At 46.3% G+C, this 16,372-nt stretch overlaps 2 protein-coding genes across 2 annotated transcripts in view; one reads left to right on the forward strand and one right to left on the reverse strand.

The window, feature by feature from the left end:
* The window catches only part of LOC309794612 (uncharacterized protein), a 312,987-nt gene that overhangs the window by 73,291 nt on the left and 223,324 nt on the right, over window positions 1–16,372 (reverse strand). The window lies entirely within an intron of this gene.
* LOC309795141 (uncharacterized protein) lies at window positions 5,494–14,251 on the forward strand. Its single transcript, XM_082607216.1, has 4 exons — window positions 5,494–5,810; window positions 8,710–8,748; window positions 10,691–10,817; window positions 12,114–14,251. Exons 1-4 carry the CDS (start codon window positions 5,508–5,510, stop codon window positions 13,670–13,672), a joined length of 2,028 nt encoding a protein of 675 aa, XP_082463342.1. The 5' UTR covers window positions 5,494–5,507; the 3' UTR covers window positions 13,673–14,251.

The raw sequence follows: 16,372 nt of genomic DNA on the forward strand, positions 1-16,372 counted from the left end.
GCAATGGTTGAGAGTCCGCCTGCCGATGCAGGGCACATGGGTTCGTGCCCCGGTCCGGGAGTATCCCACATGCCGCGGAGCGGAGAAGAGTGGGGCCCCCTAGGTAAGTGCCATTACTGGGAATCAGGGCGGAGTACCCAGGCAAAAGTCATGAGGGGATTTCATTGGTGGGTTGGAATGTCACTAAGTCATGGGAGGACAAGAAGGGGAACTTGAGTTGGGGCCACAGCCTCATCACTCTGGTGTACCCAGTCACCCGGGGTGGGGGGTGGGGATGTGCTCACAGCCAGTCCGTGGGGATGTTGAGTCAGCAGAATACGAACATTAAAAACTTTACAATACAGTATGTCCACTTGTTATATTCCGAGCATCTTAAATGACAAGACGCAAAAAACACAACAGGGAAATCTGGATCGTCCCCTTTAGGAACCTCCCATGCCTCGCCTCCTTCATTAGAGCCTCTGCATTTCCTTTGCCAGTTCCTCTCCAGGCCTCTGGGCCCCAGGCTCCTAGAAGGAACAGAGACACCCTCCTCCGGCCGGCTGTAGAACAAGAACTACGCTACCACGCGCGCCACAACCAGAGAAGCCCGAGGGCCACAACGAAGACGTAACACATAATGAATGAATGAATGAATGAATGAATAAAATATTTTTTATTTTATTTTATTTTATTTTTTTTTGCGGTACACGGACCTCTCACTGTTGTGGCCTCTCCCGTTGCGGAGCACAGGCTCTTGACACGCAGGCTCAGCGGCCATGGCTTACGGGCCCAGCCGCTCCGCGGCATGTGGGATCTTCCCGGACCGGGGCACAAACCCGTATCCCCTGCATCGGCAGGCGGACTCTCAACCACTGCGCCACCAGGAAAGCCCCTTTTCTATAAACTTTTAAATAAATTGATGAAGTTCATCAAAAGTAAGTTGGGAAAATATAGGGTAGATTTTTTTTTTAATGAGGGTGCTTTGACATAAATTATAATTTTAAGCATATGTTATTATCCAAGTATCTATATTTTGTCCCTTCTGTTTTTTGAAGATGTATTCCCTTTAAACGGAGATATTGTTTTGTAGACTGCATTCAGCAAACAGGAGCACAAAGGAAAACCTGAATGCACACACTGCAATGTCACTCAGTCACAAACTGCATGCTTTTTTTTTTTTTTTTCCTGGCCGGGCTGCATGGGTTTCGGGGATCTTAGTTCCCCGAGTAGGAATCGAACCTGGGGCCATGGCAGTGAAAGTGCCACGTCCTAACTACTGGACTGCCAGGGAATTCCCAATAAATTGCACTGCTCTTCAACTTTATGTAGCTCAAAGCTTCAGAGGTAATTTTGTAGGCTTCAGTATGTTCAATCAAGGAACAATTAAAAAAGAGTTAAGCCAAGATCATGACAGGAAATGGATGATACCTGTCAGGATGCCAAGTAGGAAGGAGGTGATGTGGCATTCTGCTTGTGTCCCACACAAAATAATTCTTTCCTGCATTAGTACATCTCAGTGTTTCTGTTGAAACCGCAGCAAGTCCAACTATTTTTTCCATATATTTCTAACTCAATTTCCTGAAATAGATACTGCTTTGGTCTCAATGTTTGTTTCCCCCTCAATTCTTATTTTCAAAACCTAATGCCTAATGTCATGATATTAGGACATAGGATCCTTGGTAGGTGGTTAGGTCAGAAGGGCTCTACCCTCATGAAAGGAACTAGTGCCCTTATAAAAGAGGGCCCGGAAAGTTCACTGCTTTTACAGTGTGAGGACATGGCAAGAAAAAGGGGGCTTTCTATGAAACAGGAAGTGGCCTCTCACCAGACACTGAATCCATGGGGAACTTGAGTTTGGACTTCCAGCCTCCAGAGCTGTGAGAAATAAATGCCTGTTGATTATAAGCCACCCAATATATGATGTTTTCTTACAGCAGTTCGAATGGACTAAAACAGATAAAATTAATTTTAAAATATAAGACTTATCTGGGACTTCCCTGGCAGTCGAGCACTTAAGATTCAGCACTCCCAATGCGGGGGGCATGGGTTCGATCCCTGGTCGGGAAACTAAGATCCTGCTTGCTGCATGGCGCAGCCAAATAAATAAATAAATAATAAAATAAAATAAGATGGACTTCCCTGGTGGTCCAGTGGGTACTCTGTGCTCCCAGTGCAGGGGGCCTGGGTTCAAACCCTGGTCGGGGAACTAGATCCCCCATGCATGCCACAAATAAGAGTTCCCATGCCACAACTAAGAGTGCACAAGCCGCAACTAACAGCCCACATGCCACAACTAAAAAAGATCCCGCATGCCACAACGAAACATGCCACAACGAGGACCCCACGCACTGCAACTAAGACAGGGCACAGCCTAAATAAATAAATAAATAAATAAATAATTTTAATAATAAAATAAAATAAGAGACTTATCTGAAAAGCAGAGCCACTTACTAAACGTTTTTTCCTGCTGGGAGAGTGGCTGCCACGATCACGGTGGCAGCATGTGTGCAACAGATGCACCTTATCCCTGAGATAAACATGTCATTACTGTTTGAGCATGATGTTAGTGGCCCAAATAATTATCCTGGAAAATTGCTAAATAGAAGTGAGGGATCAAGCTCTTGCCTCCCTGATCTTTACAAACTGTATTTTGAGGTAACTGAATGGAAGATTATGGAAAAACTCTTCTTTACAGAGGATTTCTAGCTAATAAATGCAGAAATAGCAGTAGACGTAGGTGAAATGTTTCAACAGCTTATAAAATAATCAACGACCCAATTATCATCAGTGCATGCTGATACAATAGATAAAAGATGCATGGAAACTTGGTACCTGGAGAGAAACGCTAATAACATTGGAACCCAAACACAAAAGAGAGACGCCCAGACATCAGAACAGGCTTATGTGATACAGTCACAATTTCTTAGCATTGTGTGTGGAGTATTATGGCCAAAGGATGAATCTGAATTTCAAACTTGTTTGGATGGCAAAGCTATTCACTGAAATTGGGAATGAATTTCTGTTATTCATGATGAGTTCATGGTGTGTTTGAGACATTCAAGTGGATGCATTGGATTGAGGACGTGGATGGGCATTCGGAACAGAATTAGGATCTGAGTTAGGGCTGGACACAGACACTTACCAGCTGGCTGAGCAGCATGAAGGATGTTTTGAAAACAAGAAATATGAAAATATTTTTCTTCTTATTTAAGAATTTACTGTATATCTACACTAAGTTTAGAGCAATGGGAAAGCGTAGAGAATGTAGATATATACAAACCCTAATAATGTCAATTTATTTCCAGTAAAGTTGCCAAAGGCATGTAAGGGGGAAAGGATAATATATTGAACAAATTTGCCAGAAAAATCATATGGTGGGGCTTATGTTAAAAATAAATTTAGGGGGCTTCCCTGGTGGTGCAGTGGTTGAGAGTCCGCCTGCCGATGCACGGGACACGGGTTCGTGCCCCGGTCTGGGAAGATCCCACATGCCGTGGAGCGGCTGGGCCCGTGAGCCATGGCCACTGAGCCTGAGCGTCCGGAGCCTGTGCTCCGCAACAGGAGAGTCCACAACAGTGAGAGGCCCGTGTACTGCAAATAATAATAATAATAATAATAAATAAATAAATAAATAAATAAATTTAGGGACTTCCCTGGTGGTACAGTGGTTAAGAATCTGCCTGCCAATACAGGGGACACGGGTTCGATCCCTGGTCCGGGAACATCCCACATGCTGCGGCGCAACTAAGCCCGTGAGCCACAATTACTGACCCCGCACGCCTAGAGCACGCAAGCCACAACTACTGAAGCCTGTGAGCCACAACTACTGAGCCCACGTGATGCAACTACTAAAGCCCATGTGCCCAGAGCCCGTGCTCCGCAACAAGAGAAGCCACCGCAACAAGAAGCCTGCGCACCACAACAAAGAGTAGGCCCCGCTCCCTGCAACTAGAGAAAGCCCGCACGCAGCAACGAAGACCCAGTGCAGCCAAAAATAATAAATAAATAAATAAATAAATAAATAAATAAAACAATGTTGCCTTCAGTAGCTCCCTGGTGGTCCAGTGGTTAGGACTCGGCCGTGGGCCTGGGTTCAATCCCTATGCGGGGAACTAAGATCATGCAAGCCGGGCAGTGGGGCCAAAAAAAAAAAAAAAAGAATATTGCCTTCTCAGGTTTTAAATCTTCCTCTTTTTAATTTGTAGTACTTAAAAAAATAGTAGTACTTATTGAATTTATTATTTGTATATTAACTCTTTAAAAATTGTAGGCAGCTCAATATCTTCTTAAAGGGTTTTCTTCTTGTTTCAATTTTAATTTTTTTTTAAATAAAAGAAGGCTGCTATTATCATATAGCTTGTGCATATGCTGTGAAAATTTTTATATTTGCTTTGAGAACTCCTTCAAGGCATGCCAAATTAATAGTGTTGTAGAATGTGAAATAAAATGGAATCACTGATGTCAAGGGGTTTTAACTTGGAGCTGGGAGGCTATTAATTAGTGGACATTCCTGCACCTCCCCACCTGGTGAAATCATGAACTTTTGATCCAAGCCAACCTGCAAATATTCCAAGGACTGCAATAACACTTACAACTTGTCACACTAATGGACTATTACTTCCCTCTAGGGATAGCCTTAGTACACAATCCTGTTCAAACAAGACTAGCTTCTGCCTCCAATTCCCATTAAAATTCTGTAAAACAAAACTCTCTTTGCATTTAAAATCCCCTGAATTTTACTCCCTAGCAGAATACATTTTGGGTTGCTACTTGAATGCGTGTCCCGAATTGCAATTCTGTGATCCCAAGTAAATGTGTTGTGCTTGATTACTGCCTCTCAGGTTTACTGAGGTGGACAGTATCAACGATAGACTAATGTTATCTATGTAGTTATTATTTTAGCCAATAATGAAGTACACCGAGATATTTTGTTGCGTATAATTCCCTTTTTCATTCCAAAATCTTATTGAATTGATTTTTCTTACTTGAAGACTCTTCCAAGATTTTCATAAAGTAACAAAAACAACAAATAAGGACTGTAGCTTGTCTCAGTCTTTTCACAACAGGAATGCATTTTTTTCTAATCCTATATCAAGTTTTATGCTGAGAAATACGAGCTAAAGCAGAATTTTATAAAGGTTATGGATACAGGTTTTGCTGGTTCTAATTTTATATGTTTTTATTTAATTTTTTTTTAAGTTGAAATATAGTTGATTTACAAGGTTCCCTTAGTTTCAGGTGCTGTAAATACATTTTTTTTCCTGGCCGCGCCATGCGCCTTGGGGGATCTTATTTCCCCGACTAAGGTTCGAACCCGCCTCCCCTACTGTGGAAGCCCGGAGTCTTACCCACTGTACCGCCAGGGAAATCCCTTGACGCGTTTTTAATTTGTCCTTCCCGCACCGACTTGGCCCATTAGTGCCCAAACAGGTTGGGGGTGGGTCTCGTCCGCACCGCACTCGGTGGAGTGAGGGGAACTACATTACCTAGAAGACTGTGCGCGGATCGGCTTGTTCTCCGCACCAATGAAGGCCCCAAACAGAGGTTCTTCCGGGATTTTGAAATACGAGGGGGCGGACTTCCGGTGTCTTTCCTGTTGGCGGCGGTTTGGGGGCCTTTGCTGCGTTTGCAGGACCCAAAGCTCTAGATCACTGGCTGCAGTCCAGGTAATGGAAACTGGAAAAAGCTCGAGGGGACGCCGTCCACACTCCGCGGGAGTGAGCGGGATGCGGAACCTGCTTCCGGAATATTCGGGCCACGTTACCACCGTTATCCCGCCGCGCTCAACGGGTCCTATGGCAACCAGCGCGCTACAGGACCCACCCCAGGTGACTGTTGGCCCCCCCCCCCCACCCCAAGATCGTGACCCGAATCCTCAAGCCTCCAATGAGGGTCTCTTGTTCAGGGCACTGCGGTTCAGGCCCGTCTCCAGAACTTTAGGTGTGCGTGTGTGGTGGCCCTATTTCTGACAGGCCGTGTGGAGAGTGTTAAAGGCTGGGGGCTTGGCACGTGCAAATCCTTGGAGAGTCACAAGAGCAGGGAACATTCTGGAAACCTGGGGTTGGAGTCCCTTCTGCAGAGACGTGGCATTATGGAGGAGTCAACAGTCTGGGCATTCTGGAAGTCATGGAGGGTTGTGAATAAATCAGGAAGACACTCTGAGTTAGAGTTTTAAAGTATTTCAGAGGCTGCCCAGGGGAGAACAGACTGGGAAGGAGGAGCTGAGGGTGGAGGCAGGGAGACCTGGGAGAGCCCAGTGCATTCCACTCCAGAGAGTAAGGTGGCTTCTGGACCAGAGAGGTGCCTATGGAAGTTGTTGACCTGAAACAAATAGCCTCCCGGCTATTTCTTCTGCAAAGATGAGGTTTCTTTCGGGATCATCAGGGAATTGCAATTAAGATGTGCGGCCATGATGAACTAACACTTTTATAGAGATTAAAGAGGGAAGTTAGAAGGGCTATAGTCACCAAAGAGTCCATGGCTTTTCATTGCCTGAGTCCTTTCCAGGAGAGAAGGGAGTCGTCTTCTTCCTTTTGGATACTGTTATTGTCTCAGGTCAGTGAGGGCTCCCCCTTCTGGTGTGCCAACTCTAACTGAGGTTTCTGTTTTACTTTTTTACAAAGGAATACAAATAATAAGGTTCGTAATAAACCTGCAAGATAATTGGCAATGAATGTTGTTCTAAGCAAAAGGACAGAGTAAAGGACAATAAAGTTTTTCTTTTGGCTGAGCATCTGGAAGACATGTCAGGGAGAGATTAAAATTGGATTTTGGAGGGAGTTCCCTGGTGGTCCAGTGGTTAGCGCTTGGCTCTTTCACTGCTGTGTCCCTGGGTTCAACCCCTGGTGGGGGAACTAAGTAAGATCCTGCAAGTCGTGTGGGGCAGCAAAAAAAAAAAAAAAAAGGAAGGAGTTAACAGTCGGGGCCAATTGGTGACATAGGGGCTGCTGGAGTCCCTAATCTGGAATTGGAGGAGGAGGTCGCTGGCTCAAATGTCCATGTGGTGACAGCCTAAGTCCTGGACTCTGGCCATGTCTGGACTCAAATTTAGGAGGGAAAGTCTTGTCACTTTTCTGTGCAAGGGGACCTCAGATGAAAGTAGAGAGACCTGGGGCTGGAGGGCAGGGCAGAGTGGGTGGGGCTTTCTGAGGCTGCCTGAAGATAGGAGGGTCCTGTGGTTCCAGGGCTTTCTGGGGAAGCAAGGGTATAAGGAGTAAGGAGCCTTGCCTGGGATGGAGATGGAGAAGGAGGTGTGAGGTTGTGTAGATTCACTGTTCTGAACACTTAGCCGACTGCCCACTCCTTGTGGAGTCAGAAAAAGGTCAGCCATGCTGGTGGAGCAGCCCAGACCCAGTCAAGGGCACACTTGCCTCAGGTCTCCCAGGAAACTACAAGGTTAAAAATGTATAGATTTAGCAAGTTAATCTTGTGTAAGCAAGTAATAGCTGCCTAAAATAAGAATATATGTGTTATAATAATATATATATGTTTAGGTTTTGTCTTGAGTTCTTCACATAGAGCTCTGAACCCCTTAGAATTGCCTGGGAATTAGGACTGTTTTTTTGTTATTCACAACTAGCCCCTTTTATCACGTGGAAGTTTATTATAATGAAGTGACATAGGGTAGATTCTCCAGATACCCTCAGGATGGGACTGCTCTCTAGAAAAAACAAGTGATTAGAAGTTTCAACTCCCAGACATACCCGGCATCTCCTAAGGATCGGAGGGGAGCTGGAGATTAGGTATAAAAACTGCTGAACAATGAAATTCAAGGTTCCTTCAGATTGGTGAACACATTGAAATAGTGGAAGTGCTGGGAGGGTGGCCTGTACTTAAAGGGCCTGGAAACCCCCTGCTGCCCTCCATCCCCCCCAACCCTGACCTAGAGGTCGCTTCCATTTGACTGTTCCTAAGTTGTATACATTATAGTAAACTAGAAAAAGTAAGAAAAGTGTTTTCCTAACTTCATGGGTCATTTCAGCAAATTATCAAAACCGAGAGGGGTTCATGGGAAACCCTGAATTTGTAGCCAAGGGGGACAGAACTCCTGGTAGCCTGGGGACCAGGGATCGGAACTGGCTTCTCAAAAGAGGGCAGTTTATGGGCCTGATGCCTTAAACCTGTGGATTCTGTCACTAAGTTCAGGTAGTGTAATAATAGGAATGAATTGTAGGGCACCAGGGTGGTGTCATAAAATTAGATAACTGGTGGCTGAAAAAAGATACTTTGTCTCAGAAAGCCTTGAAAGACAAGAAAAACCTAATTTTTAAAAGCATTTATAGAAATCTTAATCCTGTGTTCTGTAATAGCTGAATCTCAGCATGGGAGAGGTAATAATGCATTTGGTATGTACACATTATGAGACAGACATCCTAAGTGTTGCCATTTACTTGAAGACACTGAGAATCAAAGAGGGTGAGTCTTTTTTTTTTTTTTTGCCACGCCCCGCGGCATGTGGGATCTTAGTTCCCCAACCAGGGATGGCACCTGGTCTCCCTGCAGTGGAAGCTTGAAGTCTTAACCACTTGACTGCCAGGGAAGTCCCAAGGACGTTGAGTCTTTGTCTAGGCCTATCGAGTTGTCAAGATATAGCTCTGAAGAGTGAGGATCTGAGGTCAGAGGTCAGCCTCAGATGACTCATGTCCAGGAAAAGGAAGGGAAGAAACAGCTCAGCCTTTACATCCTCACCATAATCACCTTTATCTCAGATCCTCCCTCTTTTCCCAGGTTCCCATGGTGGCAGGAGCATTTATGGTCCCTGGACAGGTAAGTGGAAGAAGCCCCAGTACCTACCCAGACGTCATCCCTACCCCTGGTCCTCACACACAGATATAGGAGACAGTGTTGTCCTGGGATTATGGGTCCTTAGGTCTGGGCCCTGGCATCATCTCAGGCACAGGATCATTAATCAAAGCCAGAAGTTGTACAGAGGTGTTTCCATGTGTCCAGTGGAGAAGGTCAAGTGGTGACATGTCCTTGGGCACAGCCTGGAGATGAGATTGAGAGGGGAGTGTTCAGGAAACTGCAGGACCCATGACTTGGGCTGATAAAGACTCGGCGGCATGAGTCATTTCTGGGATGGCAGCCTGAGGAGCTGGGCCTCTCCTGAGGGAGCGGGTCCATGCCACGTTGGCCACAGAGGAGGGAAGTGATCTGATGCTGGGTCTGAAGAGGCTGCTCTGCCTGCCCAGAGGAGGAAGACGGTGGGGGGGGTGGTGAGGGTGGAGCCAGGGGCCCAGTGGAAGGCACAGTCCTGGTGAATGTCGATTGTGACTGGATCCTGGCAATGGCTCTGTAGCAGGAGAGGAGGTGAGTCTCTGAATCTCGTTTGTGGTACAGCTGATTTCCTGCTGTACAGGATGAGAGAGAGTAGTCTGACATGACCCCAGGATGTTTGCCTCTAGGTGACGGTGGGGACGCCATGTCTGAGACGGGAAGTCAGAAGTAGGAGTAATGGACAGAAGGACTGTCCAGAGTTCCATGTCCCCAGGCTGAGTCTGAGATATTGCCGGGGTGTCTCACAGGAGGTGTCCGGTGGGCCACTGGAAACACACCTGGAGTTCAGGGAAGGTGGGGTTCAGGATTGAAGATACCCCTGAGCAGGTGGATGGCATGTGGACCAGGTCAGATTCCAGGCCCTCAGGTCATGTGTGGGTGCCATGAAAGTTGTAGGGTGGGGAGGGTGTTCTCCGTGGACTGGCTCACCTCCCTGGGCACGGGGACAGGGGTGGCTGTCATCACTCAGATGGACGAGGCAGTGCAGTGACCATGAGTGTGTGGGGGGTGGGAGTGGCCTCGGGGGAGGTCCTGGTCGTGGCACAGGATTCAAAGGGGTGGATAAGGTATGGATTCAGAAGCAAGGCAGGAATGGAGGTCAGATGACAGGGAGGTAAGGCCTGGGGCATTGTTTCCCCTACACAGGCTCAAAGTCTTGTGATGACTGCAGTTGGAGCCTGAAGAGAGTGAGACTGGACGACAGACCAGCTGAGGGCACATGAGCGCAGCTGGGACAGGGTCTTGGGCTGGGCTGGGGGCTGGGGGGCTGGGCTTGGAATGAGAGGAGCAGAGAGAGGAAGGGGTGAGTGGTGTGGGGTCAGCATGTGGGACACTGTGGAGGACGAGGGCTCCGGGCATCTGACCCCTCACGATGTCTGGGTGCTGACGTGGGAACAGGGATCAGGGCCAGGTGGGGGGACGGAAAGCAGTGCTGGGACCGCCTGTAGCAGCAGGTCCCGCAGAGGCCTGGGGAAACACTGCGTGCTGGGTGGCACATGGGGAACACAATGAGGTGCCGAAGGCCTGGGGCCAAGGTGGGGTGGGGGTCACGGTCGGGCACGTGAGGGAGCTGTGACCCTGCAGGGCTGGGCAGTGGAGAGGGAGGGAGTGTGAGCATGGACTCAGGGCCCTTGTCCCCAGGCTTTACTCCAGGGGGCTGAGCACAAGTGTCATTGTATGTGATGTGATCTGTGTGATCTCAGGAGAGTCGACTCTGAAGAGAGTGGCTGGGGGTCTGTGTGGCAGCCCCAGAGCGTCTTGTGAGACTGCTTGTCTCCCTCTTGTGTTTTAACTGAATGACGTAACACTAGCAGGTTCCTGTGGCATCAGGACCTGGTGTGTCCTCTGAGCTGGGTCACTGGGGTGGACAACCATGACCTGGGGGTCCTGGTTGCAGAGGCTGCTGTGAACTCACTTGTCCCCCTCATGACAGGGCCATGTGATCTTTGAGGATGTGGCTGTGTCCTTCTCTGAGGAGGAGTGGGGTCTCCTTAACGATGCTCAGAGACTCCTGTACTGTGACGTGATGCTGGAGAACCTGTCACTTATAGCCTCCCTGGGTAAGGACCCCTGTTCCCACACCATCGCCCCTATGGGACTCTGCCCTTCTTTTTGCATGGCTCACTCCATCCTTCCCAGCCTGGACCTTGGACACTGCTTACCTCCCCGATTTCCTGGCACTTGAGCTGAGTTCCCCCACGCTGTGTGTGTTCAGCCCTGTACCATAGGCCCTGAAGCCTTTCACAGAAGCCTTTGGTCTCAGAGGCTTGAAGCCTGCCCGACTGATGCCACTTAGCTTTGCCACCGCTAGGTGTGTTGACTGTTCAGATGTGTGCAAGATCCGTGTCACACGTTCTAACCCTTTTTTTTGCACTGCCTGTGTCAGGAATTACAGACACTTACATGGTCAGCATTTGTGGTCAACCCTAGATTATGTTTGCAAGACTCCTTAAGGTTCTTCTAGTGATACATTTTTTTCCTGAAGTCTGTCATTGGTTGGTTCCCTCTGGGCCAGTGTCTTTCTCCTAATGGCCTACTTTCCTCTGAGGACTTTGATCTGGTAGGGTTCATAGTCACCCAGCCTGAGCTGAGGGGTGGAGACAACCCCGGGTGCCTGATGAGGTAGGCCTCTAGTCATAGGAGGAGAGTTAATTGCATCCTAAGCCTGGTGAGTAGGAGCTGTAGGAAGGCAGGATATCACTGATGAGTTCTAATCCTACAGGGAAATGTCCTTTGCTCTCTCCTCTTTCAACGTCAAGACTCATCGTGCTCTTACTTCATTTCTTTCTTCCACTTCTCCCCATTTCAACACTTTGCCCACTGTTCATTTCTACTGTGATTTCTGACTCCTGCTTTCCACTTTAGTGTCCTCCACACCTCTCCTTTCCCCCTCTCTGCACTGTTCTCCAATTTTATGTATTTTGTATATTGTATATGCATATCCTTAATGTATCATGAGAGGTGCATGTTTACTTATATTGTCTTTGAACACTGATAGTCAGGTGTAATTGCATTTTCCTGGATTGAGAAACACATTCTACAGAGCTGACACTTGTCACCACCAGAAAATCCTGCTGAAAGCCATTGGCTGAGGAGTGGGTTGTTCTAGCCTCTCCTCCCAGCACGGCGTGACATCCTGGTATCCTGTGTTCTTGCTGGTTTGAGACATGTCTTGTTCTGCGACCATCAGAGGCCTAGCATTGCACAGTATCCCCTTCTACCACTTGACCCTTTCTCCCTTGTTTTAATAACAAACCCATGTAGGCTTATACCTACATGTGTCATGCACAGATTTCTAGTGGACTCCTGTACCACCAAAGTCTCCATACCATTTATCAACATTTTTGTGCTTTCAGGGTGTTGCTGTGCAGTAGGTACTGAGGAGGCTGCTTCTGAACAATGTGTTTCTGTAGAACAAGTGACACAAGACAGGAATCCAAATCCAGACCTATCTATCCTGAAGACTCTTAGTTCGGATACTGGTGCCCTGGTAGAGAAAGTCATTTTGTACCTGGCTGAGCACCAAGGAGTGCATCCCGGGCTGAAACCGTCCTCTTCTGGGGCCTGTGGGAAAATGTTCACTTCTCACCTACATCAGCACCAGAAGCAGCCCAGTGGAGAGAAGCACCTCAGAAGCGAGGAGAATGGGGCCGTGCTTTTGACGAGCTGCGAAGTCTCTTTACCCGACAATATGTTCACATGCAGACAGGTTGAGAAGGCTTTCCTAGGCAGCTTGGGCTTTCCCCAGCACCAGTCCTCCCACGATGGAGAGCACCCAGGTAGAAGCAGGCAGAGCAGGGAGGGCTCTCACCCTGGGCAAGGGCATTACGAGTGCAGCGAATGTGGCAAAGCCTTCAGTAAGAAGTATAAATTCACGGAGCACCTGAGAGTTCACACTGGAGAAAAACCTTATGGGTGCAGCGACTGCGGGAAGTTCTTTAGACTCACCTCCAGTCTTACTCACCATAGGAAGGTTCACACAGGAAAAAGGCTTTATGAGTGCTGTAATTGTGGGAAAGTGTTTGCCCACAAATATAAACTTGTTGAGCACCAGAGAATCCACACTGGAGAAAGACCCTATGAGTGTAATCAATGTGGGAAAGCTTTCCTTCAAAAGGATACACTTGTTCGGCACCAAAAAGTCCACACTGGAGAAAATCCTCGTAAGAGCAGTGAATGTGGGAAGCCCTTCCTTTACAAAAAAAATTTTGTGCATCAGAGGATCCATACTGTAGAAAAACCTTATGGGTGTAGCAAATGTGGGAAGTCATTCATCTTCAAAAAAAGGCTTCTTGATCACCAGCGAATCCACACTGGAGAAAAGCCTTATATGTGCAGTGAATGTGGCAAAGCCTATGTCTACAAAGGAAGTCTTGTTGTGCATAAGAGAATTCATACTGGAGAAAAGGCTTATGGGTGTAAATGTGGCAAGTTCTTTACAAGCAGCTCTGCCCTCTGTAAACACCAGAATGTTCACACTGCAGAAAGGCCTTATGAGTGCAGTGAATGTGGGAAAGCTTTCAAGGTCAAAATTAAACTTGTTGAGCACCAGAGAATCCACACTGGAGAAAGACCCTATGAGTGTAATCAATGTGGGAAAGCCTTCAAGCTCAAGTATACACTTGTTCGGCACCAAACTGTCCACACTGGAGAAAAGCCTTTTAATTGCAATGAATGTGGCAAGCCTTTCAGTTACAAAACAAGTCTTCTTGAGCACCAGAGAATCCACACTGGAGAAAGGCCTCATACGTGCAGTAAATGTGGGGAAGCCTTTGTCTACAGAAGAAGTCTTGTTGTCCACCAGAGAATCCACACTGGAGAAAGGCCTTATATGTGCAGTGAATGTGGAGAAGCCTTTGTGTACAGAAGAAGTCTTATTGCCCACCAGGGAATTCATACTAGAGGAAAACCTTGAGTGTAGTTCTTTGCAGGCAGCTCCAGGCTCATAAAAAACAAGAAAGTTCACAGTGGAGAAATGCTCTCCAGACTTATGCTTTCCTTCACTTGAGTTAATATCTAGCAGCATATAGAGTAGGTGTCATAGAGCAAGTGAAAATTTAACTTACGTGGAGCCAAACTTTCATAGAGTGGTAGTATCCTGTTACAGTCTTACCAGAAGTACCAGAACGTATGTTCCTGTTCTTTACATTCTTATTAACACTTGGTATGGTCAGGCTTTCTAACTTCAGTGATGTAAGAGGTGTATAGTGGTATCTAGTGATTTTAACTAGTATTTCCCTATTGACATGATATTGAGTGGCTTTTCATGTGATAATTTCCATTCATAGTTTTTTGAAATTTCTGTTCATATGATTTGTCATCTTAATTACTGAGTTTTGACATTTCTTCATGGATTATTGATTAAGGTTCTCTAATGGAAATATCTGACGTTATTTTCATCCAGAATTGGTCTTCTCATTTCAGTAGCTTTTCCAGAGAAAAAGTTTTCAGCTTTAATGGAGTCTTACTTGTCCATTTATTCTTTTACTGTTTATGCTTTGAGTGTTCTATCAATAAATGAAAAATGTTTCCCAAATTTAAAGACAAGTTTTTCTATGTCTCCTTCTGAAACTTTAAAGTTTAGTTTTTTGTTTTTTTGTTTTTTTGTTTTTGCGGTACGCGGGCCTCTCACTGCTGTGGTCTCTCCCGTTGCGGATCACAGGCTCCGGACGCACAGGCTCAGTGGCCATGGCTCACAGGCCCAGCCGCTCTGTGGCATATGGGATCCTCCGGGATCGGGGCACGAACCCGTGTCCCCTGCATTGGCAGGCGGACTCTCAACCACTGCGCCACCAGGGAAGCCCTAGTTTTTTTATTGATGTAAATAATTAATATTTAGTTCATTTTTGGAAGTTCTTTTTAAAATATGGATACCCAGTTGCTGCAGTGATACTGACTTAAATACCTTCTCCACTGAATTGCTTTTGTATCTTCATTGAAGGTCAGTCATATGTATATTTCTGAACTTTATCTTGTTCCATTTATCTACTTTATTTATGCCAGTCCTTTCATGTGTTGAATAATTTGTTGTTATAATATGCCTTGAAATCAAGGTCATGTACTCCTTGGACTTTCTTTTTCAAAGTTGTTATGGCCATTCTTAGTCCTTTGCCTTTCCATGTGAATTTTAGAATCCACTTGTGATTTTGAACATCCCAAAAACCAACTAGGATTTTGACTGGAATTGCATTTAATCTTCAATTTAGAAAGGCATACTGAGTGTCCCAATTCATAAACATGATATATCTTCTTTTATTTAGATCTTATTTAATTTTTGTTAGCAATGTTTTTTAGTTTTCTGTTTATAAGTCTTGTATAACTTAAACATCCCCAGGTATCTTCTACATAGAATGGTATTGTGAATAGAAACTTTTTTTAAAAATTTCAATTTCTGAATTTTTCATAGCTATTACAGTTAGAGAGATATTAAACTAAGGATAGAAGCAATCCTTCTTGATCTTATAAACATCTACAGAGTTTTTAGAGGGAGTTCCCTGGTGGCGCAGTGGTTAAGAATCCGCCTGCCAATGCAGGGGACATGGTTCCAGCCCAGGTCCCAGAAGATCCCATGGCTGTGGAGCAACTAAACCCGTGTACTACAATTACTGAGCCTGTGCTCTAGAGCCCGTGTGCCACAACTACTGAAGCCTGCAGGCCTAGAGCCTGTGCTCTGCAACAAGAGAAGCCACCACAATGAGCAGGCCGAGCACCACAACAAAGAGTAACTCCCGCTTCCTGCAACTAGAGAAAGCCTGCGTGCAGCAACAAAGACCCAACACAGCCAAAATTAAAAATAAATAAATAAATAAATTTATTTATTTAAAAGAGCTATTAGAAATACTATACATTTGATCCATTATTAAAATATTCATATTAGAATAAAAGGAGGACAGCTGCTTATTGTTCTGGAGCAGGCCCAGACCAGGGGCACTCCCTGGTGAGTGCCTTGGAAGGGCAGCTGGGTTGGAGCAGCCCTGGCAGGGAACAGTTTATTGGGGTTTTCTTTTTTTGTTTTTAATTTATTTGGCTGCGTTGGCTCTTAGTTGTGGCATGCAGGATATTCACTGCAGCATGCGGGATCTTTTCATTGTGGTGCATGGGCTCTTAGTTGCGCAGGCTTCTCTAGTTGTGGCCCATGGGCTCCAGAGCGCGCGGGCTCAGTAGTTGAGGGGCATGGGCTTAGTTGCCCTGCGGCATGTGGGATCTTAGTTCTCTGACCAGGAATTGAACCTGCGTCCTTTGCATTGGAAGGCGGATTCTTAACCACTGGACCACCAGGGCATTCCCTTTATTGGCGATTTCTTTTCTCTTTCTTTTTTAAATTAATTTATTAAATTTATTTTTGGCTGCGCTGGGTCTTGTGGCTGTGCATGGGCTTTTCTCTAGTTGCGGCGAGCAGGGGCTACTCTTCGTTGCGGTGGCTTTTCTTGTTGCTTTAGGCATGAGGGCTTCGGTAGTTGCAGCATACGGGCTCAGTAGTTGCGGCACGTGGGCCCTAGAGCACATGGGCTTCAGTAGATGCAGGGTGTGGGCTCAGGAGTTGTGGCATATGGGCTTAGTTGCTCCACCACATGTGGGATCTTCCTGGACTAGGGATCGAACCCATGTCCCCTGC

Source organism: Mesoplodon mirus (genome assembly GCF_964341445.2).
Source record: "Mesoplodon mirus genome assembly, chromosome: 19".
Classification (NCBI taxonomy): Eukaryota; Metazoa; Chordata; class Mammalia; order Artiodactyla; family Ziphiidae; genus Mesoplodon; species Mesoplodon mirus.